We start from the raw sequence: 25,805 nt of genomic DNA, 5'->3' as shown, positions 1-25,805 counted from the left end.
TGTGACTCTGGTGATCTTGGGATTTATGTGAAATGAGATCTGTAGGGACAGGATATCTTTCTTTATTAGGTTAACTGGTAATAGATGGGAGAAGCAAAAACACTCCAAGCATATGAAGCCATTTTCTGCTTTCTTCTGGACAAGATGAAGAAAGGATTTTGAACCCAGTATCTCATCTGTTTTTTATAGTTATAGAACTCAATCTGGCAGAAGATACTGTCTTTCTCTCTAAACCTTTCCTTGTGGAAAATAGCAAACATCACTTCCTATGTTTATGTTCAAGGATATATGTGAAGAGGAGGAGAATGAAACAAAACAACACAAAATCCTGAAGTCAGCATTGAGAAAAATCTTAGCAGACATAAATTCTTTCTTAAAATGAAGTGGGGATTCATTTGTTTTCCTGGGCTACAGTTCAATGTACAGTATCATGTACATTGTATGCAAACAGAAATGGAATTTTTCTTATAATCCTGTCATGCTCTAGACACTTCTCTGTACACCTTGGTGAGGCTGGTGTTGACAGGAATAAGTGCAATCTGTCAGCACATCAATGACATGGTATAATAGGTATAGGTATAAATACAAAGGTGCTCTATAATACTGCGCATGAAATGTAGGAGAACAGAGCTCAGTATTTCAACAGGTTCAGAAATCTTAACCACAATAGGAATTGAAGACCTTGCAAAATGAAATCACTGCTGTTTAGTGATGTGTTCCAGGTCAGTCTGTGTTCTTGAAAGTGCAGTAAACTTCAAAAGTAAATAGAATGCACAAACCCCCACCAAATTTAAAGCACATGGGATTTTTGCAGAGGATGTTACTTATCAGTGCTTTATAGAGGACATCCTATGAGGAAGGATAGCACCTTTAAATGTTCAAGTGCTCAGTGTTGTCCCAGTTATTTGTAGTTTGCATGCTTGTCTAAATTGCTTCTTTTTAGATAACCCTCTGTTCTCCTTGCCCACCTGATTCTTTGCACAGTTATTGTGTAGCTAATATGAGCTCAGCATGAGCATCCCCAGCTGCTTTCTCTGTCTCTCTTAGCTTCAAAGTTTTCTCTTCCAAAATGTACTATGTCTTGTCAATAACACACTACAGACTCATACGAATACTTTGGTCATACTTTGACAGTGAACTGTTATTGAATTGTTTTGTCACCAATCATTCTGTGGTACAGAGACCCTTCTTCTCTTGGGATCATAGCAGGTCAAAACCCAGGAAGGTTTATGTTATGTGCAGTGTCTAAACAGAAGAACATGGAATTAATATTCGATGTATTTTGTCAGAGTGCTGGGAATTCTAGAAAGAGCCTGGCTTCACTTAGCACTCATTATTTTATCAGCCTCATTTTTGGAGGGAAAGTTAAATTGGAAGACTTTCTTTTCTCAATTAACAGTTTATTAAATTATAAATATCCATCTGTTCACGCTGACACACCTTCAGTGGTTAGCTGTGAATCATTTACTAATTATTTTCTGAAGAAAACTTAACTCAGTTGGATTTTCTTTGTCTCTTGATTTAGCTGTTGAAGTACTGTCAGTCAGTGTTTTCCATCAGTGTTGTCTCCATGATAGAATAAGTTTCTCAAACAGGTTCGTGGGAGATTAGTGGCTTTCTGTTCTTCCTCAAAAGAGTGTCCTGAGGTTCTGGGACTGCTGGTAACTGGCAGTGCCTCTACAAGGAGTAGATGTTGTTATAGTGGAAAGAAAGCTTTACTTGTGCATTTGTGTTCCAATTTGGCACTTCTGGCTGAACGCTTGATGTCTGACTGGCTGCTAGTTCTTTACAAGGCAGCAAGGTACCTGTTGTGGTAAATTTGTTTGTTGGTAACAAAGTGATTTAGAGCTTCAAGCATGAGGTAACTTGTTTCCTTTTGGAAAAAGCTGTGTTGATGTGCACAATAGGTTGTGTGCATCTGTCTGTGACCTTGGACCAGGGAACCTAGGAAAACATCCAGAAACCTCTTGGAGTATCTTCTAACACTTACATCCAATGTCTTAAATGATTACAGTTTTCTGGAGTAGTTAATATTATGCTGTAAACCCAGGCTCTGCATTGTGCAACTGTCTTTGTTATACTTCAGTGTTACTTGTTGCAATCTTGTAATTTAAAAGCAAATTGGATAAATAATTGAATTGATATCACAAGAGTCTTTCCATGTCTCTCCAATAAATACTCTGCTGAAACATCTGCCTTGTTACAGTTGCAGAAAAGTCAGGATCAAATTCAGTAAACACTCCCTAATGCCATGCATTAAGTATGCTATGGGCAAGGGGGAAATGACTGTCATCTCCTGTATTTTTGTTAGCTCTTACCAACTTTATAGCAGGGCTAGGAGTAGGTACTCATCTAAAAATATCCAACAAATGAGCTGTTTGAGAGGCAGATGCTTTTGCTGATTCACTTAATAATCTGATTGTGAATTTGTCTTTAATGAACAGAACCACAGAAGTTATAATAGGGTACAGTTGCTCAAAGAGGTAGTATTTGAATGACGTGTCAAAACCTCACAATGGTTATCTGGCTCAGTAACGTTAGATTTGCAGGATGACAAGGCTCTTTGAAGTGACCCTCACAGACTGCCCTGCAAGTGTGCAGCCAGGTAACCTGACAAGAGAGCAACAGGAAAATTAGTGATGGATTTGCTGCTTTTGATCCCTTGCATTGTGCTTAACCGCCTACTATTTTTCCTGGTTACCCCACTGGGATTTAGAAGCCTGCAGTGACTTACCCCTGCCCGTGTTCACTGCACTTTTTTTTATTGTAACACTTAAGAAGTACTTTTACAGAGAGTGAAGTGTTTCATCATGTAGCTAAAGGTTTGGTAGAGGGATGTTTTGGGATCTTTTAAGTTTTCCTCCCGTACTATAACATGGGGCAGGATTCCTTCCGCTGTCAATAGCCCTGTACAGTAGGGATAACACAGAAATAAGGATACGGAGGTATTAAACAAGATGACATTTTCAGTGAGTGTAGTACTGGGGAGGGGGAGGAGTTAGTTAACTCCACCTGTCTAGGTAGATTATTCCATCTCCCCAGTAAATGGCTTCATCAAAAGCAGCCAGGCATCTGTTGTACACTGTCCACTTTATTGAGAAGCCTAGGAGGACAGGTAAGTGAGAGCATTTAATGTGACAGGAATTTTGAAGTGAGCTGTTGCAATGTCATTATATGTCACTGTGTGCTGGAGTAGGCAGTGAAGAGCACTGAAGTCAGCTCGGGGAATAAGCAGAGAATTTGGTGTCAAAGTTTAACCTGGAGGTAACAACCCTCTATGTTTGCCCAGGTTTACAGCATTATAAATGTGAGGAAAACAGATTAAATAGCCCTGTCCAGACTAGTGAGACAGTTACAGTCCCTTTTTATAAGTCTATTAAAAGTTTATGGTCTTTCAGAGACTGAGTGGGGGCAATAAAACTATTATGTCTCCTAATGGGCAAACACTGTGCACAAATGGGAAGTGGTAGGAATGCAATACCCTTTCCCCTGCAATGTGTAACAGCATTAAACTCTTCTGGTTGGCCTTAAATGCCATGTTATGATTCCCTGATACAGAGAGGAAGACAGTATGTTATTAGATGTGGGACTTGCTGTTCACTCATAGCAGGCTACACAAACAGTGCTGTGACTCTCCCACAGACTTCTGTATAAAAACAAACCACATCCAAAGCCCTGGATAGCTCTGAAGCAGTCATTATATTGACATTTAGAACCCTTGCACAGTTTTTAAGCTTACCTGTGGACTGAGTGGGTGAGCTAGATTTTGGGTTTAGAGGAAACTCTTATGTCTAACATACACAGTTAGCCAGCTTCTTTTGAGCATACTCAGCCTGCTGCAGTATCTTTGATAATGAAGTCACAGTGTTAGGTTCTCCAGAGCACACATCATTGATCTGCAGTTCTTTTGAAGCACTCTTTTAACACTGCTGAAGAGCGTTACAGTTAAGATAATTTCTGTATTCAACCAAGTAAAATATCTGTTTTTAAAAAAAATATAAAATACAGATAATGTATGTTTATAATTGTGTGGAATTCCCAAGATTTTAGGAACTTTTGAAATCTGTTGTCAATCTTCATACCTAATTTATATGTAGGAAAACTAGAGTTCAAAGGGTAAAAGTATTATTTACTAATATTACACAGCAAATCTATTGTAAAATCAGAATAAGAACCTATAGACCATACTTCTGTGTATTATATTTCATTTAAAGATTCCTTCTTTCTGCAAGTTACATGCAGAAACCATCTCGGATCCATTTTTAAACAGATATTATATTTATTACTTTCATGTTATAATATTTACTTTACCTATTATAATAGCATTTGTGCTATTCTCATGACTAAATGAGACACACGATACCTTTTCTCCCTCAAATTGCTTTTGTTTTATTTTTAGGAAGGAAGTTTCCAGTGTCTCTTGTGTCTACATAGAGACTATCCTGTTTATTGTAGGTAATCTCAGTATCTCCCTGATGACATATTAACTTCTCTGTTTTCCTGTCTGAAAACACTGTGCTTGAGACAATGTTTTAATTTATGTAGCTACCTTTTTTTTGAAGTTGCTATGCATTCTTGCTCTTCATTGAGATGATCTTTGAATAAATCCCAAATCTGATATTTAATTTTTCATATCTCTCCTAATGTTTTTTTGATGCTTTCTGTATGCAAGTCACTGGCTTTTTATCCCAAAATGTTCAAATTGTGAACAGAATGGTTTCCTAGACACCTGCTTTAGCATAGTAAAGAAGTTCTTCTTTCTTTTGTCATTGATGTATTTGAAGAAACTCTTCTTGTTATCCTTAGCCAGATTTAATTCCAGACATCCTTAGCCAGATTTAATTCCAAATAGGCCTTGGCCTTTCTTGTTGCATTTCTGCATATTCTGACAACATCTCTATATTCATTGCAAGTGGTCTGTCCATGCTTCCACCTCATCTATCTCCTGCTTATCTCTGAGTTTTGACAGGAGTTCCTTGTTGAAAATACTCAAACAGCTGGCTGATGCCGTTGTGAGGCCTCTCTCAATGATTTTTGAATGGTTTAGGGAATCTGGAGAGGTCCCAGTTGGCTGGAAACTGGCTAATGTTCCCACAATTTTCAAGAAGAGCAAGAAGTTGGACCTCAGAAACTACAGGCCTGGCAGTTTCACTTTAGTGACTGGTAAAATTATGGAAAAAGTTATTCTGGGACATACTGAAAAACACCTTAAGGACAATGCAGTTATTGCTCATAGCCAGCATGGCTTCATGAGGGGAAAGTCCTATTTGTCAAACGTACTTTCCTTTTACAACCCTTTAACCTACCTAGTTGATCAAAGGAATCCGGGTGATGTAATGTTTTTGGATTTCAGTAATGCTTTTGAGACTGTCTGTCACCATATCCTTCTGGACAAAATGTCCAGCACACAGCTGGATAAACACATCATGCAATGGGTGAGCAGTCAGCTCATGGGTTGGGCACAAAGGGTAATAGTAAGCAGTAGGGTGTCATCAGACTGGCGACCTGTCACTAGTGAGGTTCCGCGGGGATCCACTGTGGGGCCTCTGAGGAGCGGCTGAGGTCACTTGGCTTGTTCAACCTGGAGAAGTGGAAACTGAGGGGAGACCTCATATGACTGTCTACCACTTCCTCATGAGAGGAAGAGGAGGGGCAGGCGCAGATCTCTTCTTTCTGGTGACCAGTGACAGAACCTGAGGGGATGGCCTGAAGTCGTGTGAGGGGAGGTTTAGGTTGGATATTAGAAAAAGCCTTTTCACCCACCAGGTAGTTGGGCACCTGGAACAGGCTCCCCAGGAAAGTGGTCACAGCAGTAAGCCTGCCAGAGTTCAAGAAGAATTTGGACAATACTCTCAGGCACATGGTGTGACTCCTGGGGATGGCCCTGTGCAGGGCCTGGAGTTGCACATTGATGATCCTTGTGGGTCCCTTCAACTCAGGGTTGGTTTTCTGATTCTATGATTCCATCAGTGCAGGTGTCCTGCCCCTTTTGCTCAATTTCCTGCCCATGAGGATTCACTGTTCTTGAACCCGGAGGAAGTGATCCTTGAATATTAACAGCTCTCTTGAACCCCTCTTCCCTCTAGGTTATGTTCCCACAAGATTCTTCCAAGAAGGTCCCTGAAGAGGCCAAAGTTAGCTCTTCTGAAGTCCAGGGCTGTGATCTTACTAGTTGCTCTGGTTCCTCCTCACAGGATACTGAACTCCACAATCTCATGATCACTGTATCCAAGACTGCCTCCAACCTTCACATCTCCAGCCAGGCCTTCCTTGTTTGTTAGTATGAGGTCCAGCAGAACACTTGTGCTGGTTGTTTTCTAGGATTGCATTAGCTTGAGATGCCTGGTCTCCAGTCTAATTCCTTTCATATTCTTGGCATTAAAAATAATTTTGGATGGGAGAGATGCCCACTTATCTGTAGCAAAGTGATATTCTTACACAAGATAATGGCTGCTTTATATTCCTCCCTTTGGTTTTTCAATTACAGTATTTCATAAAAAGTTAACCAAGTATTGTTTGGCCAAAAATATTTGCTTGCACATTTCTGGTAGATGCTGTCTTAGAAGAATTTTTGCTGTTTAAGTCCTAAACAATTGCCCCTAATCTTGCACATTTTTTCTTTACCTGCAAATTATTTCATTTTGGAACCTTTTGAGTATATGTGTGATCTCATTGATTCCTACTTGGGAAAAATATTGTTCCATTCCATGGAAAAAAATCTAGTAGCAAAATTTGCCATAGATAATTATATGATGTTTTCTGTTAACTGGTTTCAACATTTGTCTTAGATTTTACTGTACTTGCAGTTATTGCTTGTTATTTGATATATGGCATACCATCCATTAGAAGAGAGATTCCAACAGAAAGATCATATTTTAAAAATATTCCTTTTAAAAATTGCTCTATGTTGGCAGAATTTTACAACAGTGATAGATTTTGTGGGGTTTTATTCACTGTAACTCATGCCGCTTCCATTACTGGTTTTGTTGTCATAGGATTTGTATTTCACTGGAGTATTTCTGCATCTAGGACCACCCACAAGGGGCTGAGTTGTGAATTATCATTCCTTTCTCTGTGCATTCCAATCTGTGTGTTACCTTCTGTTAATGTGATGCTCTTCCCTATATTGCTTATGAAGAGAACTTGGGTTATGGTTCTCAGTCTGAGGTCCAGGACAGAAACTGCTGCGGTATTGTGTTAGCACTGTATAAACCATCCATGACCAGCTGTTGAATACAATTGGTTCAAATGAATTTCAAGTTTCATAGTTTGTCAGAAGAAAATACAAAAAATCATCCACCTCTTATTTTACCTGTGTGTACTGAGCATCCATTAGGATGGAGAGGCGCTTCTGGACAGCTCTGTGGCCTTGGCAAACAAACACTTAGAAGGTGTCACCTTCACTACACGACAAAACCAAGGCTGTCAGGCTGTGCATCTTTTCTGGTATTCTTTTCTCTTGCTCAGCTCTGAGTGTATAGATGTTGTATCTAAAGTCTTCAATGATCTGCCACGGGGGGTTTTTTTTAGCAGTCAGTTACAGGGCTTGCTTTTCTACATAGAGGTTGATAGTGCACATCTGTTCTCTCACAAAAGAAGCATGCAGCTCTGCTTGGTACTCAAGTATGGATATTCCCTCAAGTCAGCAACATCTATCCTTTTATAGATGATTAACTGTGGAAGCTGAAAACAGCTTCTACAGCAATCTTTGTTAATGTCAGTGAGGAGTAGTGGTTAGAGAAGAAAGAGGCATTTCTTTTCTTCTTTTTCTTTTTCAAACCAACTAAATCTTTTTCCAGCTTGTTTGTTGTATCTTCAACCTGTTCAGTCATCTGCATGTAGCCAAGTAATCTTGACTCCTGCTGCATGGTATCCTTACAGTCCAGCTGTTAAGAAACAGCTCAGTCCCCAGTTTCAGTGATGCACACCATGTGTGGAGTTTTCTAAAAGTCTCTGCAAAGACTCAAAGGAACAAATGGGCTCAGAGGCATCTCTTCTTCCATATCCATAGCTGAGATCATGCCTAGCCCACTGTGGAGTCCCTTGGCATTACAGGGTGAAATCTAAAGCACTTGACATCTTCCTTTCTAGGTAAAGAAACTATCAGACCTCTGGTGACAAGCGCACTGGTGTACTTTGTCTTGCACCACAGAAATAAATACAAAAATGGTATCAGTAACACAACCTAGGTTGTGGCAAAACACAAGGGAATTTCTATATTCACCTGTTATGAGGATCTAAGCCATTTAACAAAATGTTTAGCCTCACACCATTAATTTTTACAGCCTCCAGTCCCTCTTCTATTTGGATATTGCTAATTCTGTTGCTGCCTTTTATGCTACTCCAACTACTGCTCTGGACCCTGCGATTCCAGGAACAGATGCAGACTCAAGCCTTGCTCTGTCAAGCTTTCTAAAAACAGCTCATCCCAAGGTCTCCACTGTGCTGGCACTAGCTCTGCAGAGGCAGGGACAGAGATGGCAGGATTTATTTGAGTGTGAGCTTCAGCATCCAAGTGTGATCTTCAGCCCATTCCACTTGCTTTCTAGCAGTGACATACAAACCAATCTGTGTTGCTTTGGGAAAGTGAGAATACATCAGCCTCAACGTATGTTTTGCTTTTTTCTCTAGTGAAAAGTTTTTTCTTCCTCGATATTAGAAAAGTATTTAACAAATCCAGTAGTCTCTTGCTGTTTGTGTGACCACATAAACCCCCTGTCTTTTGTATATTTTGTTTTCCGGTTTGTTTTTTTGGATTGGTTTTGGTTATTTGTTTGTTTGTTTCTTTTGCTGCTTTTCTTTTTTTCCAGAAGAAAGTCCATGTAGATATTTTCTTTTGGAGTTTTTGTAATTTTTATTATATTCAGTGAACGTTACATTTGATTCAAAAATATTTTAGAGATCAATTTGTAAAACGGAAAAGCCAGTAACCACTGAAACAACAAGGGGTTTTTTTTTAACATCTACAAGAAAAATAAAATTAATTCCTTTGCTTACCTATCCAAAAATAACTTCTATTCTTTGTTATTGTTGCCAGTGCAGTTCCTTACAAATCAGTCTGGTTTGGGGAGAAAATGGCTGCCTTAAATTGAAGCTAGATGCTGCCACCCATAGGATTGATCCTCACCCGGCCTTTATTTAATGCTTTTTCTGAAACCTGTAAAAACTAAACCATGTAACTCTCAGTTGGCATGTGCTGTATGAATGATGTATAACAGTGTCTATAACACTAGAACTACATCCCCATAGAAAGTTAATGATTAAAAATACAGTCATTTTTTAAGGCATTTGACTTAGGTAGCAAAATCTGTTTAGGCTAGCCTTTGCACCAAGTCTGAAATCAGGTGCCCAGGAGGACCCTGGTATGGCAGCTGCTCTGATTGCTCCTTTGTTGTGACAATAGTTGTGTATTGTCCTCAAAAACCTCCCGTCCTCCCTCTAATTTTAGAAATTCATTTAAAAAACCCCTGCAAAACAAATGAGTTAGCAGAAAATGGGTGGTCAGCCTCGAGGGGATTTTGTATTAAGCTTTGTGGTTCTCATTAGGATTAATGAGAATTGTGGGAAAATAGATTCTTGAAGTTGTTGTGGTATTCTCAGCTCATTTCTGTGCCTTGAATCAATGAAAAGATAAGGGGTCATTTCCTTATATCAGGGAATTTAGATGGGAAAGCTTCACTTCTCCCAGTGTAAGAGCGTTGGCCTGACCTCTCAGCAGAGCTCCATTCCCTTATGCTCTGCAAAGGCTTTAGAGGTTATAGATGCTGCCTCTGTGAAGAGGAGGAATTTATTCATGTCATTATAATGCTAAATATTTGTTACCCTTTGCTCTGGCATTCCTGCCGAGAGCCGTGTTGTATAGCTATGGGTTCTGCTAATTCACAAATGAGGGTCTGCAGTACAAATACAGGTAGAGCAGTCAAATGCTGTGCAGGTGCAGCTTCTGACATCCTGCAGTGTGTGAAGTAGAGTTGGGTTGTTCTCCCTTGTTTGTCTTCAAAATAGGAGCTTGGTAACAAGTGAGATTATCCTGGGTTCTCTCCCTGGAAAATGCCTTTTTTTCCAGAATGTGTTAATCAAGGAAAGATTACTGCTGATTTTCTTGTTGCCTATTAGCCAATTACGCCTGCTTTAGATGTAGTTGAGATAAATTAGAAGAGACATAAGCCAAAGATTTTCTGGTTGTGTGAACTGAGAACAGGTATATACATATGATCACTTATTCCTTTTGGTTCTGTAATTTTGTTTGAGAATTGAAGTACTGAAGGAATCCATACTCTTACTCCTGTCTAGGGGAGAAATACGAGCTTTTTTATGGGAGGTCTAAAAAGGGTGTTTATACTTGGTAGGAGCAATTTTACTCACAGCCTACACTTTTTGTGAGCCCCTTCCTGAAGTGTTTAGAAAGAAAGCTACTTGCAGGATATTCTTGTCCAACTTGGTTTACCTGTTTTCTTTCCACCTGACAGAGAAGCAGTGGTTCTGTCACTGTGATTCAGCTCCAGCTCAGCCAAATGCCTCCCCTCCTGCTCCTGTAAATTCCTAGCCCTCCAATTTCCTTGTCTTTGCTAGCTTTCTCTGCTTTCCTTAGTAGGAAATGCACGCCACAGGGCTGGCTGAGTGGCTGAGCAGGAGCCCAGCAGGCTCAGCTAGAGGAGTGGAGCTTCCTTACCACATCCCACTAGTCAGTGGTGAGGCTCACTTGCTCTCTTGTAGCATTCAACTGCCCGATAACACTGTCAGCAGAAACACAGAATCCCCACAGGGGTTGCACGATCTTGGTTGCATGATCTTGGTTGCATCTGCCTTAAGCTTCAGGACTCACTGGAAAGGACCAAGAAAGGTTGTTTTGTTGAATAAAAGAACAGCTGCATTGGTTTTGGACTCAGACTTCTTAGAGGGTTGTGTCTTACCTTGCTGATGTAGCAAAACTCTTCTGAGACCTGGCACTCACTTTAACTCATGACATGTGTTTCACATTCCTTCTCAGCATGTTCTCAGGTATGAGACTTGGCCATCCAGGACTTCACCAAATTCCCTCATCTTTAGCCCTAATACATCTATCACTCTGCAGAAATTTCTCTTGTTTTCAGTGGACTTGTCCAGTTCAACTGTCATGTAATTTTCCTGGTCTGTATTATGACACTGAGCTATTACTTTTTCAGTTGTATCTGTAGCATGCAAATAGCTTAGTGGACTGATGGAGTTAGACTCCTGAGAGCAAATTTCTAACTTCAGAAAACAACTTGGTAAGTGTGCATTTAGTAGGAGGATGTTTTGAAAGGGACACAATGGCCAAGTGCCCAAGGTGAAAGTTAGAGGAAATACATATGAGTGAGAAAAGTGTTGTAGATCTTGCTTCAGTCTTCATTAGATAATTTTACCTTGGATGCTGAAGCTTCTTGGTAGAAGAAAGGAGGGGAGAGTCCTCTGCTTTTCTAGGCTGCTATGTTTGGCAGTTAACATCAGGAAAGGCAATGAACATGTGGCTCAGAAAGCAAAGTTACTTAAAACACATATGCTGGAAAGCTTGGGAATTTGGAACATGGATCAGAAACGGTGGCAGGGAGATTTAATTAAAAATTAGAGTTATTCTGAGAAGTTCATATAGCAGCGCATCTATAAAGAGCAACTTAAAAATTAATATAGTAATGGTACTACTAATTAATCAAGATTGGTATTTGTTTGGTATTCTGACAGTACTTTTCTGCTGGTGCATACAGTTTCTGGGCTCAGTACAAGCACAATGGCAGTTTTATTTCAACTGCAACTATGCCTCTTTTTTTAAAAGAGGAAAACAGAGACGTATATTGACTTCTTCTACGAAAAGAGTTGGATTCCGGAAGTGTTAATTCCTTTAATATTCAAATGTGTTCGTGTGTTTTTGCATGTACAGGATGGATTATGAAGAGGGAGAAGAGAAATTATCTTTAAGTAATTACTCCTAATTTCCAGTATAACAGACAGTTGACTAAATAACTTTGTTTCTTTTCTGCAGCCTCCTCCACAGATATATGATAAACAGCTGGATGAAAGGGAACATACAATTGAGGAATGGAAAGGTAATTGCAGTAAAGGCAGGGAAGGGGTATTTCAGTGGCAAAATGCCACATCTCACCACCTAGTGTGTCTGTGTTAGAATTCCTCAGACATAAAGAATTGACACTAGCCTTACTGGTGCTTTGATAGCAAAAATAAGGAATGTCCTGAGGACTATCATTATCTACACAGGTTAATGTTAACAGAGGAGGTGTGGATTCCAGTGCTTCACTGAAATCTAAGGATATCATCTGGAGAACAGGCTACTCTTTGGCAGGACAATGCATCAGAATTTTAGCCCCAGTAAAAAGCATTGTGTTATTGTGCTGCTTCATTTCTAGGTAGTACAGCATTAAACAATTTGTGTGCTCTAGTTTAATCCCATTTATCTCAATTCAGCTCCAAAAAGAGATGAGGGGAATGGAAGAGGGAGGTCTTAGACAAGTAGAGCAGTCAGATTTGTGAAGGGTGCTCTTGGGAGGGCTACAACACTGTGTGATAGTTGTTTTTTTCCTGGTCACAGGTGCCAGTCCCTGCTTGTAACTCTTACAATTCTCTCTTCCAGAACTCATCTACAAAGAAGTAATGAATTCTGAAGAAAAGACTAAAAATGGCGTAGTAAAAGGACAGCCTTCTCCTTCAGGTACTCGGCCCCATTGAATAACTGATGTGATTTCTGTACTGACAAAAAGACAATGGAGATAGCTGAAGCACTTGTGCTACACTTGCCATTATGTAGACCAGTTAAAAAGTTCTTATGAAATTCAGTGCTTCTAATGAGTTGACCTTGATTAATTGTGCTCCAGCATCATGTTAATACTTAAAACCTGGCCTTTTTGCTATTTGAGACATAGTTGTTCTGGTATTTTCTGTGGAAAGATCTGTGATTACAGATGATACTCCTGTAAGTGGGGAAGTTTTATCTCACACTGATATTTTTATACTGCTTACGAATGCATAACTGAACTAATAATTTGGTGGTTGATATGATTAAAAAATGAGGATGTTATCATGTATCCATCTGTTGGACACGCAAGACTGCACACATGATCCCCACTCCAGCCCATGTAAGTGTCTAGTACCTGGTCTGGTAGTTTATCCTTTCAGAAGGCTGATAAAATCAGGATAGCTTGCTGACAAGCTTTGTTGACACTTCAATGAGAAGGGAAAGTTGTCTCAACGATTGATTGTTAAAATCTTGTCACAAAAAAAATCACAACTAAGTTTTTTCTGAGGAAAATTCACATCAGCAGTTCTTTTCGCAGAAATGCAAACTCTGACTGCCAGTACACAGAAATACATATTTGTGAAGGCATGCTTTCACTGGCAGACTTGAAATGACCAGATTTTGAGCACAGTGTTCTAGTAGCTCTTAAGAGCCTGTCCTCAAATTAAAATAATTTAGTTTAGTTAATTCTGCGTACGTTCAGACATAAGGCTTTTTTCATTCTCATTTTTCTCTTGCTGCTGAACTTAGTTAATGTTAGAACAAGAAGGTATCACTAGTAATTGACAGGACAGAGGGAAACATGGCAACAATGGAGGGAGTTAATAGAGTGCTGGATAGTGATATTGGAGCACTAGCACTGCACCTGGATTTTGACATCGATGAAGTAATATATTGGAAACAATCCATTGTGTTCTTGCCAAGTAGCAAAGTACAGGACTTGCAGATTTAATTTACTGAACTATGGTACCATCACTGAAAAGTAATCTGGAGCCTAAGCAGTATCTCATTCTTAAATCTTTCTCCCCTGCAGCACTGTGGTTGCAGGCTGATTTATGATCAAGAAACATTGTAGTTGCTTGTTTCAGGAATTAACTATCCAGGGATTTCTTTATGTATTCCATATTCTGTTTTTTCTATGTGGAAGGTTTTTATTGTTTATGTAAAACATTTTCAAACATATAAAGTTGTCATTTCTTACCTATATTTCTTCTGCTGTTTCCCTTTGACTGTTTTTGGATTGTTAGGCACCAGCAAGTTTAGCCCCTATTTAAAAACACATCTCAGATGAGGCTGTTTTGTGAAACAGTAGATTTCCTGGTTTTCTTCACTTCATGTGCCTGACCCAAATATTCAGCTGAATGAAATACAGAAAGAATGAGGCAAAACACCAATTCTGAGCATAAGGAAAATGAGAGACTCTACACACACATTACTCATTGGTTAGTGTTCTTGGCAAGAATTCAGGAAGCTAAGATTTGGCACTCTATCAATAATCATAGCAAGCAAGCTGGAGATTAGTTTCCACGATTACTTGATCAGAGTTTTTGGGGAAACAGCTGAAGCTGACAGCACCAGGGATAATAATTGCCCATTGATGCAGCTACTTAAGGTGCCTGTGTATCAGGGTGTCAATCCCTTGTTCTGCGAAGAATTGGTTAGTATAACATACAAGCTTGAAATGTGGGGCTTGGGGGGGGAAACTCAAGTACCCCTCATGCTCATGTCCAGTGAACAGAATCAACAGTGTCTAAAATTGCTCCCAGATACTATTTCTGCCTGTCTAAAAGACCTCTCAGTGTTTATTTGTAAAAAAGCTTTTTTGCTGCAGTTCTTGTCCTGTCTCCAGAGAACTTGGAGAATAGATTCAGCCATCATTCTTTCTGTCAGCTTTTAGCTCACATAAATTCTGTCATCATCACATCCCTAATCAGTCTTCCTTCCTTAGAACTTCACTACCTGCATCTTTCAGTCTTTCAAAATTACTGCTTTTTTCTACACTTTATCTAGACTTCTATCTTTCAGAGCTCACCATGTCCAAACCTATTTAAGGCATTTGTAGTGCTGAATTGAATGGAAAAATTTGTGTGTAGGTGGGTATATATGTGTTACATAGATATGTGAGCAACATGTGCATGTCGACATGCACACATAAACAAGGAATTCAATCTTAGGTGGTAATTTCTGCATTTCTGTTCTTTCTTTGTCACAGAATTGCTGAATGGTTTTGTTTTAGTTATAAATTTGGATGCTGTACACTTTACTGACGTGCTGACTACTCAAAGGGTCTATGCCATATCATTACTAGGCTGGGAGAATAGAAGTGGTTAGAATAAAAGGTTTTCTCAGTGGAACCTAATTGCAACAATACATGTGAGAAATAGCCACGAATCAACCTCCAGGACTGTTGACTAATTCACACCCATATAACATGAAGACATACACCTTTTATACCCCTATAACCTCTCCAAAATACACACACTATTTGGCTATCACACATGCTTATGTGAATCTTCTGTTGAGGTCTCCTTCGGGGTTCCATAGAAGATGTGTTATTTATTTTGAGCTCTACCAAGAAGTGCAGTAGAACTTTTCACTAGCAGTCTTGGGACTCTTCTGCTCTGTCATTTCTGAAGCAGAGAAGCAAAGGGTATAAGCTGTTTTATGCAAAAAACAGGGGAGGAATGTACAAATACTGTTTTCTGTTTGGTTAATGCATTTTTAAAAAGTGTTTCTGGCTGGTATTATCAAACAGCAGGTATTTTTATTAAATTAAAAATTAATAAAAGGGTGTAGATTATTTAGAATTAAACTTAAATTCTGTCCATACTAACTAACCTCCTCTCACACTCTCCTCTAGCCTTCACTACCCAGCTGTAGTTTCATACCTAACATTTTCAACTGTCTTCTCATTTCTGGATATGGAATATAGTAAATAGCACTGATCTTAGCACAGCTTATTCTTAGCATTCCCTTTCTAGATGAAAATTGACCTTGTATTCTACCTTTCCTGGCTTTCAGTTGCTGTCTGACTTGGTCAGTTTTGCTGCTATCACCCAGAAACTACTGGATACCTTTACTAGCCCTCTTCTGTCATGTGCAGAATCTAAATAAGCAGCTGATGGACTTGCCAAGCATTGCAACATTCGATATCAATAGTTGCTATTTACACGATTTAGGAGAAGCTGAGCAAATCCCCAAGACAGGCATAGGGTGTTATTTTTTTGGAAACAGCAAAATCTGCAGTTGTCTTTTCAGTTATTTCACCCCCAAGTCTGTACTACTTTACAGCTGAAGTCTCAGAGGCACTTCCATTGGTACTTGTTAAATATGCTTCACAGGAGCCCTCTGAGGAAGGAATTCCTGCTTTGCAGCAGGGAAGCTGATGTGTGGCTTATAACAGGAGCTGTCAAGTCAAGGGCAGAGCCAGGAACAGATCCCAGGAGCTGTTTCTCACCTGCTCTAACCTTCAGCTCTTTTCTTTAATCCTGCAGCCAGTGAGAAGCTTCCTCTCAAACAACAAATTCATAAATGGGGCTCTTTTTCCTCTTTTGAATGCACCTCTGTCATTTCTGTGCTGTCTCACCTGGCACCCATCCCTTCAGGAACAAGCTGTTGTAGCACCAGGCAGGTGCTGAGCATAGGAAATGAAGCATTTCTTACTGTCTAGGACAGCTTTTGGTTGGGTTTCTGAGTGTTAGTGCATAAGTGCTACTTTGTGATGCTGAATTCTTTAATTCTGTCATTTACGTTTAGTGTGGTTTCATTTAGTTTTGTGGATATTTTTTGAGTCTGGGAGCTTTGGGCCTGCAACAGCAACTATCATGTCTATGTGTCTGTTGTGTCATGTGGAATTGTGCTGAAAGCTAGGAATAACCATAAAAATGCAATTTCCAGAAACTTACAGGCTGAATTGATGCTTGCTGAAAAAAAACATAGCAGGGTTTATTGAATTTAGTGGTGCTGAATCAGACAGCGTGTAACAAAATCTTCACCTATACAATTTCTGCAGTTATTTCTTCAGTTATTTTGCCTAGCTAAGTGGATTGTACGTTCATCAAAGAAAGTTGCACAGCAACAGTTTGATGAAACATCTATTGAATGTACCAGAATTCTTTCCAATTGATTCCTGCGACAGTATCCATGACTTAATGGTAGTCTTCTGTCCAGCACAGTAAACATTTAGAAAGGTAATATACTGTTTAGTCATTAATATAGATAAATTCAGTCATATTTTGACTACACATAAATGCAGGGTAGTATTTTCATAAAATGGATTAGTATTTTCATAAAATGTCACATGATTAAATAATATGTAAACATGAAGTAATAGTATTGTACTGGATGCTGAGATATATTTAATGAGTACCTGAATTATGTACGTGTAATTAACTCTTAGAAAAACAAGTCTTCTGCCAGAAAATATAGATGATTGCTGTCTGCAGTCACCAGCCAGACATCATTAAGATTGCTCTGTCTTTTTGCAGCACCTACTAAATTAACTATTTTATTTTCCCAACGTACCAGGAGAGTAAACTAACGTAAGGGTAGTTCTAATGCCATAATACTACTTTGTACTACTACAAGAGTAGAAAGCAGTTCCCATCTGGAGCTTCGAATATTAGCGTTACGAGCTGTAACTTTTCAAAATAGACTGTTGAGGGAGAGATTTCCGGGTAAAATATTTAATATTATCCAATGCCTAAATTTTGTATGGCCCATTTCCTGCTAATGTTTGCCACTGTTTAAAATGGTCTGCGTACTTACATGCCTGTTGCCACGGGGTAAGTATCCTTTGCTTTTTCAAAACATAACACATTCCGGGGTTTCAGGTTTAATCACGTTGGTGTTCGTTTTCGTAGCACAGGTGCAGCAGTGAACAGCAGTGAAAGCCTCCCTCCATCCTCATCTGTCAATGACATCTCATCCATGTCCACGGATCAAACCCTGGCGTCTGACACGGACAGCAGCCTGGAAGCTTCTGCAGGACCCCTCGGTTGTTGCAGGTGACTAGCCGCCTGCCTGCGAAACCCAGCGTTCTTCAGAGGATGATGTCATTTAGGAGGAGAAAATTGATGGGAGTTAAGAGATGAAAAGAATGAGAAATAGTAAACACAAAGATTCAAGCGAAACAAACAAACAAAAATCTTTTCAGCCTGCTTCTCCTACAGAGTTATGTAATGCAGCTAAGCTCAAGTGTATATTTAACTTATAGTTGCTCTGCTTTGGTCTTCTTCCAGTGATGCTTACCAGGGGGGTAAAAAAAAAAAAAAAAAAAGGAACTGAAAAATCCTTTTTTTAACCCCCTCCCCACAAGATGTAAAATGAATGGCTGCAAAACCAGCAACCTGCAACTTTCCTTTTCACACTGGCTTGACAAGGTGTGCAGTAGCCACTCTCAAACATACGAGTGTACATCTGCCTTCACTCTCTGTTCTGTCATCTGCCCAGTGAGGCAGACAGAGATATACATGCATTTTTCTCCATATAGGAATAACACATACACACACATGCCAAGAGAATTCTGGCAGTGTATGCAGCTGTGTGCTCATAGGAACACACACATCTGCATATGTACTCAGTGTGCACTCCACAACCATAAATGGCCCATTTCAGGTGAACTGCATAACTACACATATGTGATATTACCAGTGTATATTCTATTTGTTTGTTCATTGATGAGGTTACATATCATGTATGAGGACTTGTGGAAGTGTAAATAACCACACAGAACTGTGTCTCCCTCAGACACTTGAAGATGTAGCACCAGAATTTCTGCTGAGAGTTGTATATATATTTTGAAATAATAAGCAGTTTTACTGAAGGAAGAAGCCACAGAGCTTCATAGAAAAATGTTAGCTTGTGAATGTTAAGACTTGTTGTTCTGATTTTTAGAGCAGATATGCCAAGCTGAGACCAGGTTAGAAGGAAGCACATGTATCTTTGCAAGCTACAGGGAACAAGAATGAAGGTTTTTTATGCATGTCTAAGCCCAGAAAGATTTATCTCAGTAAGCAACTTTTCCTGTCACTGTTAAGTGAATTATCATCTTAGGTCATAGATAGGCTCGCTATTATGAATTACAGGTATGTTTGTAAGTTAGAGGGTTGGGGAATGAGCAGATTGTGATATATGATTATGAAAAGGACCTGCAACAACTTCTTTTTGTTTTGTGTCTAGGTCTTCACTAGGTTAGATAGAGAAAGGATATTTGCGGCCCACTCCCCCTCAGTGTATGTTTGCGGTTTAGAGGTTGTTTTCCCTTTAAATCATTCGCTATCAGGGACCTCTGCTACTAAGAGAACAGGCCTTCTCCAGGTGCTTTTGGCTGTTCATTTGCTCATGACAAATCATCAGACTCCCCAGGAAGTTTTAGCAGCTGTGTTACACGGAAAAGAACCACAGAGCGCATGGGTCTAGTATTCCTATTTTCTAAGTAATAGCAAAGGTTATCATTCAGCTGGTGCTCTGGATGAAAGGGATACAATCAGGGGTCTTAGGCAGTTTTGACAAGTTCCAAAGAACCCAACAGTGACTGAATATCAAATTGAATTTACCAGGTAATAATCCACAGGGTTTCCAATGGTAAGTAACAGCAAGTGTTTTTACCAGAAAATGACAAGAGTCCACACAGAATTTCATAACAATTGAATATTTTTCCAGCCAAAACAGCAATTAGCATTCTCCACTGCAAGGTCATTGTTACCTGAATTGGAAATTAACTAAAATCTGAGTCATCTGTCCTGTTACCAAAGTGTGCCATGTAAACTGAAATGAGCTAAATTGTACTCTAATACTTTTCCAAATATTAGAGAGAGAAACTGTTTAGACTATGTTAGTGGATATTTTAAATTCACTAGTTCTTATGTATTCAAAATTCTACCAAAATAGGATTGTGCTATTGGGTGGCTTACCAACCTGCCATTCTGTGGTAGAAGAAAAAATTGAGTATCAAGTCAGATTTTGTTCAAAGGGAAGAAAGGAAGAAAAAATTTCTCCCCAGGATGGAGAGAGGGGGAGGTAAAAATAAAGTGATTATCAAATAATTTCAGATTTGGTAAGTCTGAGCTGTATCAGAATTGCTATAGGAAGTGGTTTTTTTCCCCTGGTTGTATTTTTGGTAGATTTTTATCAAAATTTTTTTGAGAATAAAATTAGGTTGATCATGTTCTAAAAACTCAGAGCAGTAATTTTTAAAGCAATAATTTACTACTGCTAAATATATTTAGCAATATTCTCTCTTAAGCCATGAAACATCAAGTCATTATTGAGTGCTGTAACTCTCACTTCAAAGCCAATGATCATGAAAACATTGAAAGGTTAACAGCAAAGCTCTGTAGGTATGTAGGCAATAACACCAAGGGTGACTTCTTAGCAATAATGAAATGTATCACCTCCAGATTTAATTAATCATAGATATATATTAATAATATTCAGGTAACTAATATCTGCTTTACATTCCTTAGTGTGCACCATTTGGGTGTGTTATTTAAACAAAACTCAACCAAGTATCTCAAAGAGGCAAAGCTGTATGTAAGGAACTGCAAACACACCACCAATGTAAACCGTAGAAACTTGGAGTAACCACAGTTCATTACCAGCGGTATTATGGAGATGTGACACAGGCAACAGCAGAGAAACCATTTGTGGTAGATGGATACTTGTAGATCTCCCATGTTTCACCTATTGAAGCCAAAAAACAGACTCTTGGTCCCATGGTATAATTCAGTCTTGTTTGGGTTCATGAAGGCTGGGTGGAGAACCACAGATGATGTCCTTTGGTCGGCGCTGAATGAACCCACATCACGGGAGTTACATAGCTTTATTCCCGCAGCCCTGTTTCTGCTAAGCACCAGTGCTTGTTCAAACACTTGATGGAAACTATAGGGATGCATACATAATTTTAACTAGCACGTGCTTTTGTCCTTTGCTCAGCAATGGCTGACATCAGCATGTGCTTAAGTGCCTTGCTGAAATGGGGCCTAAAAGAATTACTGCATCTCTTTTTGTCCTCAAATTAGTCTCCTTTATGGGAAGCTCTGTCTAGGGGAGGAGACTTGGAGCTGTCCACATTGGACACTAGAAAAAAAGCCATCAATGAAGAAAAGCATTAGTTCTTTACAATTCTGGTCCTTGTATGTCCAAACTGAAGTAGTGACCATCAAGCAGGAATAGCATCCTTTGTTTTGTTTTGTGCCAGGGATTTGGTGCTGTCAAGCTGATACAGTATAACAATGCATGTACTCTTGAATTAAAGATTATAGTGATGATGTTCTGAGGCTGTCTTAAGGGAAACAAATTTTATTTTCTGATTCTAGAAGTTTTGATACCCTTCTCTTCAAGTGTGTTCCCCTTTATTCCAACATTTTGTTCAGCTTGAAAATAATAAATACTTTTCTTATTTTTGCCATTGATCTTTAAAATCTACTTCTGTTTAAAAATGTTACTAGATGTGGTACTTGAGCAACAATTTTCACTTAATTCTCTGAGGATTGCAGTTGTAAGCATGATTGCCACCACTCCAGAGATGAAGGAAATTGGGAAGCAAGAGATCTATGACAGATGTTCCAAGGTATTTAGGCACTGAAGAGGCAATCTGAAAGCCTGTGCCAGAAGTGGCATCGTCCTGAAGGGCAGCTGGACACCTTGGTATTTTTGAAAATATGCCTAAGAGCCTATTGATATCTTAAGTGCCTGAAATTTTGTCCCAAGTGGCTTACTTAAGCCTTGTATGTAGCTATGAGCTGAGTGAGGAGAATGGCAGAAGCATTTTAACTATCAATGGCTGCTCAGAGCACTAGCTGCAAGAAATAGCATTGAGAAGGTATAGAGGAAAGTTGCTGCAAAACATTCCTGCTTTATTTTCAGGTGGAGTACTTCTGGATAGAATGAGAAACAAAACAAAAAAAAAGAAAGGAAAAAGTCAGAATGGCTCTTAAAAGACCCTTTGTCCATTTTCTTTTGCATTGCTGAGTTTAAATGAGGATGAGGTAGTGATTTGTTACAAGTTGATGCAAGGTTATATATGTTTTCAATCCAAAATTTTTGGTAATTTTTGAAAACAGTCTTCAGATACTGACTTGGTAGCTGGAATAGTATGTTGTGAGTTTTGACTATATTCCATTAAATTGTAATATATCTTTAGAGAGTTCAGATATTTGAGTTGGTCGCACACTGATTTATGGGAATTGCATTGTGGTTGATGATCCCCTCCTATTATCTAGAATTCCATGGCATGCATAGATTCAGGAATCTTAGCAAGATGCATTACATGAAACGGAGCTTAAATTGGAGTGCAAGTGTGGTAATGTGTTTAAAGAAACCAAACAAATAAAAGCTGCAGAAAGCCTGAACAGGTTTTCCAAGCCCTAATGCACTGATGGTTTTCCTCTGGAAATCCCCAGTTCCTGCACAACATTGGCTGCCAACGGTGACACGAGCTAGATGATCATGTCACTATGTCGCTCTTCCAAGCTTATAACCAATTTGGTTTTATCTTCACATATGTTGCTTTGCCTTCTAAGTTTGGGCTAATGCTAGTGAAGAAATTAGACCTGTTGCAGTGCCTTTAGGGAGTTTTCTAAAGTAGTACTACTTAACTGATTCAGATTGTATTATATATTTAGCAGTGAGCACCAGTGGTTTCTTTTCCAATTCTTTTCCGTATTTTGTCATGAAAAATGTGCTAATAGCAAATTTTAGAACTGCCTGATAAAGTCAATTTCAGCAAATTTCCCAAATATTTTATTAAAGAGAAAAAGATGTTTTGAGTATCCTGAAATTATTGTGAAATGTAATTGGAATATTTTAATTCAAAATAACTTCTAATAATGAGTGTTAGCTTATTTATATTACAAACTTTATAGTATTTCAAAGGATCAAAATTTTCTTTCATTTCGGATATATTTATATTTCTTTCTTCATGCTTATTGAGATTTTAAAATTTTGTGTGAATTCAAACATGCAAAACCAACCAAACAAAAAGACATTTTGCAACAAACTCTGTGCTTCCAGGGAGAGCAATACAAAAGAACACCTGCAGGGAAGAATTAGAGGGGTTTTTTTAACAGTCTGGCAAAAAAAAAGTCTGAGTTAATGGTTCGTTTTCTGTTTAGGCTATTATTTTTCTTTGCTTCTGTATGTGTCTGTAGGAAAGAGAGGGTGTGCATAGGGATGTGATTTTCAGAACCTCTGTTCTACTCATACTTAGTGTGAATAAAGAGAGTAGTTGTGATATAACCACACATCTTCAAGGATCTGATGGCTGTGCTTATTTGAACTTCCACCACTTTGCAAAGGACACAGTTAACTGATTGCAAGCTCAAGGTGATCTTTTTCACACACACACACAGAAAATTGTTGTGCGGTAGGTTTGAATATTATACAAATATGTAATGTCTTAATTAGTAAGATGCTTGGGGGAGGCAGGGGAATGGTGAATGTGTCATCTTCACTGATAAGCTGGAAAACAGACCTGTCCAGTGGAATTTAGTGGAATTCTCTTGATGTATTAGGAACTTGCCAATGTGGCCTGATTTTTTTTTTTCTTTTTTTTTTTTGTTTTTGGTTTGGGTTTTTTTAATTACCTATTGATTGCAAGAGGTGAAATGTTTAACTTAATGCATGTTCAGGCTCATTGACCCATGGCAAGTTTGAGTTTTAAAGAGGGTTTGATTTGACAAAAGAATGTTGAAAAATGTCAACTGAGGCTAATGGTGCCTTTTTACTTGAGAGTGAAAAGCGAAAAGCACATATTGAAGTAAGACAGTCAATTTGGGAAATAAATGTATCCCTACCATGCTTATCATTTCAGACAGGTCTCTTTTGCTAATTTTCACTGAACAGGGCCATTCTTGTCTTCTGGAAAGCAAGATATTTATAATGTAAATAGTTGTATTGATTTTTTTTTTCCCCTTCCTCTGTAACTAATATGTAATAATCCAACATGCTATTTCTGTTAAAATCTTTTACAATAAGGCCGCTGTATGCCTAAATATGGTTGACCTCTGACCTTCTCCTAAGTCAGTCACATGCTGATAAAGGAGGGTGCTGGAAGTTTCAGTGTACATATAGAATCATGTATATTTAGTAAATTGGGTAAGTGGGACTTATGGCCAGTATACATTAAGCCACAACAGTAACAAAGCTCCAGATCTTAACTAGCAAAAACAACTGTTCACCTTGCCATGTCCATCCTGTAATAAGATCTAAGTTGCACCTGCCTGTAGTTCTGCATGATCAGACTTCAAAGTATAACTAACAAGATCTTTAATGTATCAGTGTTGATAAACGTAGTTGTAAAAAAAAAAAAAAAAAAAAAAAAGAAAAGAAAAAAAGGAAAAAAAAAAGGAAAACAAAAAAACTCGACCAACAAAAGAAAATCAACAACAGCTCAGTATCAAGACTGGAAGATGAGACATGTCCGATTTTGTTGCACAGTTATAGCTGAAAAGACCAACCGATGTCAGTCAGCATAAATGGACTACAGTAAGAGATTTGTTAAGGAACCAACATTATTTCCATATTGTTTTGTTCTTACCCTGTTTACTTTGACCATCTGTTGTTCCCTGTTCCACAGGGGACAACAGGGCCTCAGTGATCAGTGTTTTATGGGTCAATGTCACATTAATGATTTCCAATTTCTGTTTGTTTAGCAATTACTGAACTAAGATGGGACTCTCATGTTCTCCCATGTGTCAAAAGGAATCCTGTCAGAGCTTCCTCATGAGGTTACTCTTCTCACTGCTGTCTTGACTCCTGTCTCTTGAATGACTTTGCAGTGTTCCCAGTAAACAGCACAACGCAGCAAATATAATGACTGAGGGCTTAATTGCAGGCGCGTTGTGGATCTTTACTTTCACTGGGGCTCAAAGTCATGCAGGGACAGGACTCAATTGAAACATGGTATGTACTCTATGCATGACGCCTATATTACACCTTTATGACCTTATAGTGGTAAAACTTTACGGATGTGGATTTGGACCATCTTTTTTTTTGGAGGAAAAGTGTAGTGAACCTCCGTCCTTATCCCACAAACCACTTGCTCCTATCCAGAGCAGCTAAATGGAAGTTAAAAGGGTGCAAGGGCCTTCTGGGGGCCGTGCACAGGGGTGAATTTCATGCTGTTTGAATGTGATCTTGCCAAAAAGCCTGTATGTCTAGCAGGGGAGACTGTGACTGTCCTATAAGGAGTGTTTGTGTTGTTTACTTTAAAACAAGCTTTGCTAATTAAAGTAGTGTATTCCGGAGTCCTATTTGAATGGCATGAAGGGTATCAATGAAGAAGATACAAAGTATGCTCCTACAGCTCTCCTGGCTTCTTGTTTCTTTTCGTTCAGCCCTCTCTAGGGGACACAGATAAAGCTGTAAACATGTGGACGTTGCCAGGATTACTAAATTCAGTAATTCAGCTCCTTCTGATGGGCTTCATTTAAGAAGCATTTACAGCACTACATAAATATAAAGGTATCTTAAGACACACTAGATTCAGACTTTTTGTCTTTAAGTAGCTTTAGAGTCTGTTCCTCTGGTTGACTGAGTAAAAAATATTGGGGGTGGGGGGAGAATGACCACGTGACTGGACAGAATGAAGGAAATCTGTCAAGTAAAAGCTAGTCCTTCTACCATCTCTCTCTCCATTAAAAAAACTTTAAGCAAAATCAAGCTGAAAACAACAAATCCATTGAAAAAAAACAAACAAAAAATCATAACCCCCAAACCACCATGCCAACTGCAGAGTTACTATTTGGAGACTTGTTTTTCACAAAGCTGAACACACTTCACTCTAGATGAAAAAAAGAACAAATAGGAGAGAGGTGCTATCTTTTTGGGAAACATTGCTGGTTTTTTGAATTCTTGCACAAGCTATCTATGTCCATAATATTTCCCAGCAAGTCAAAGCATAATACACAAAGGACATTTTTATATTTGGATTTATCATGTGTAGGGATGAAAATTAAAATCACAATCAGCCTTCTGTCAAAACAATTTGAAGGGGGGACCTATAGAAAAGAATGAATTAAAACACTTGTAAGCACTG

General features: G+C 38.8%; 1 protein-coding gene across 14 annotated transcripts in view; it reads left to right on the top strand.

Moving 5' to 3' along the window:
- LOC116785560 (mitogen-activated protein kinase 10) overlaps positions 1-25,244 on the top strand; it is a 165,663-nt gene extending 140,419 nt beyond the window's left edge. For 8 of the 14 annotated variants that reach the window (XM_032685276.1, XM_032685275.1, XM_032685286.1 and 5 more), the window contains 3 exons: positions 11,999-12,062; positions 12,605-12,682; positions 17,634-25,244. In XM_032685276.1, coding sequence (XP_032541167.1) covers positions 11,999-12,062; positions 12,605-12,682; positions 17,634-17,776 — 285 coding nt within the window. In that variant the 3' untranslated portion in view covers positions 17,777-25,244. Of the gene's footprint in view, positions 1-11,998; positions 12,063-12,604; positions 12,683-17,628 lie in introns of all 14 variants that reach the window. The other 6 variants (XM_032685279.1, XM_032685273.1, XM_032685272.1 and 3 more) reach the window with 3 other exon arrangements.
- Positions 25,245-25,805: the final 561 nt, after the last annotated feature.

The sequence above is a fragment of the Chiroxiphia lanceolata genome, chromosome 4, assembly GCF_009829145.1.
Source record: "Chiroxiphia lanceolata isolate bChiLan1 chromosome 4, bChiLan1.pri, whole genome shotgun sequence".
Taxonomy (NCBI): domain Eukaryota; kingdom Metazoa; phylum Chordata; class Aves; order Passeriformes; family Pipridae; genus Chiroxiphia; species Chiroxiphia lanceolata.
Note: the sequence above shows the minus strand (reverse complement) of the source record. Positions and strands in the feature narration are given on the sequence as shown.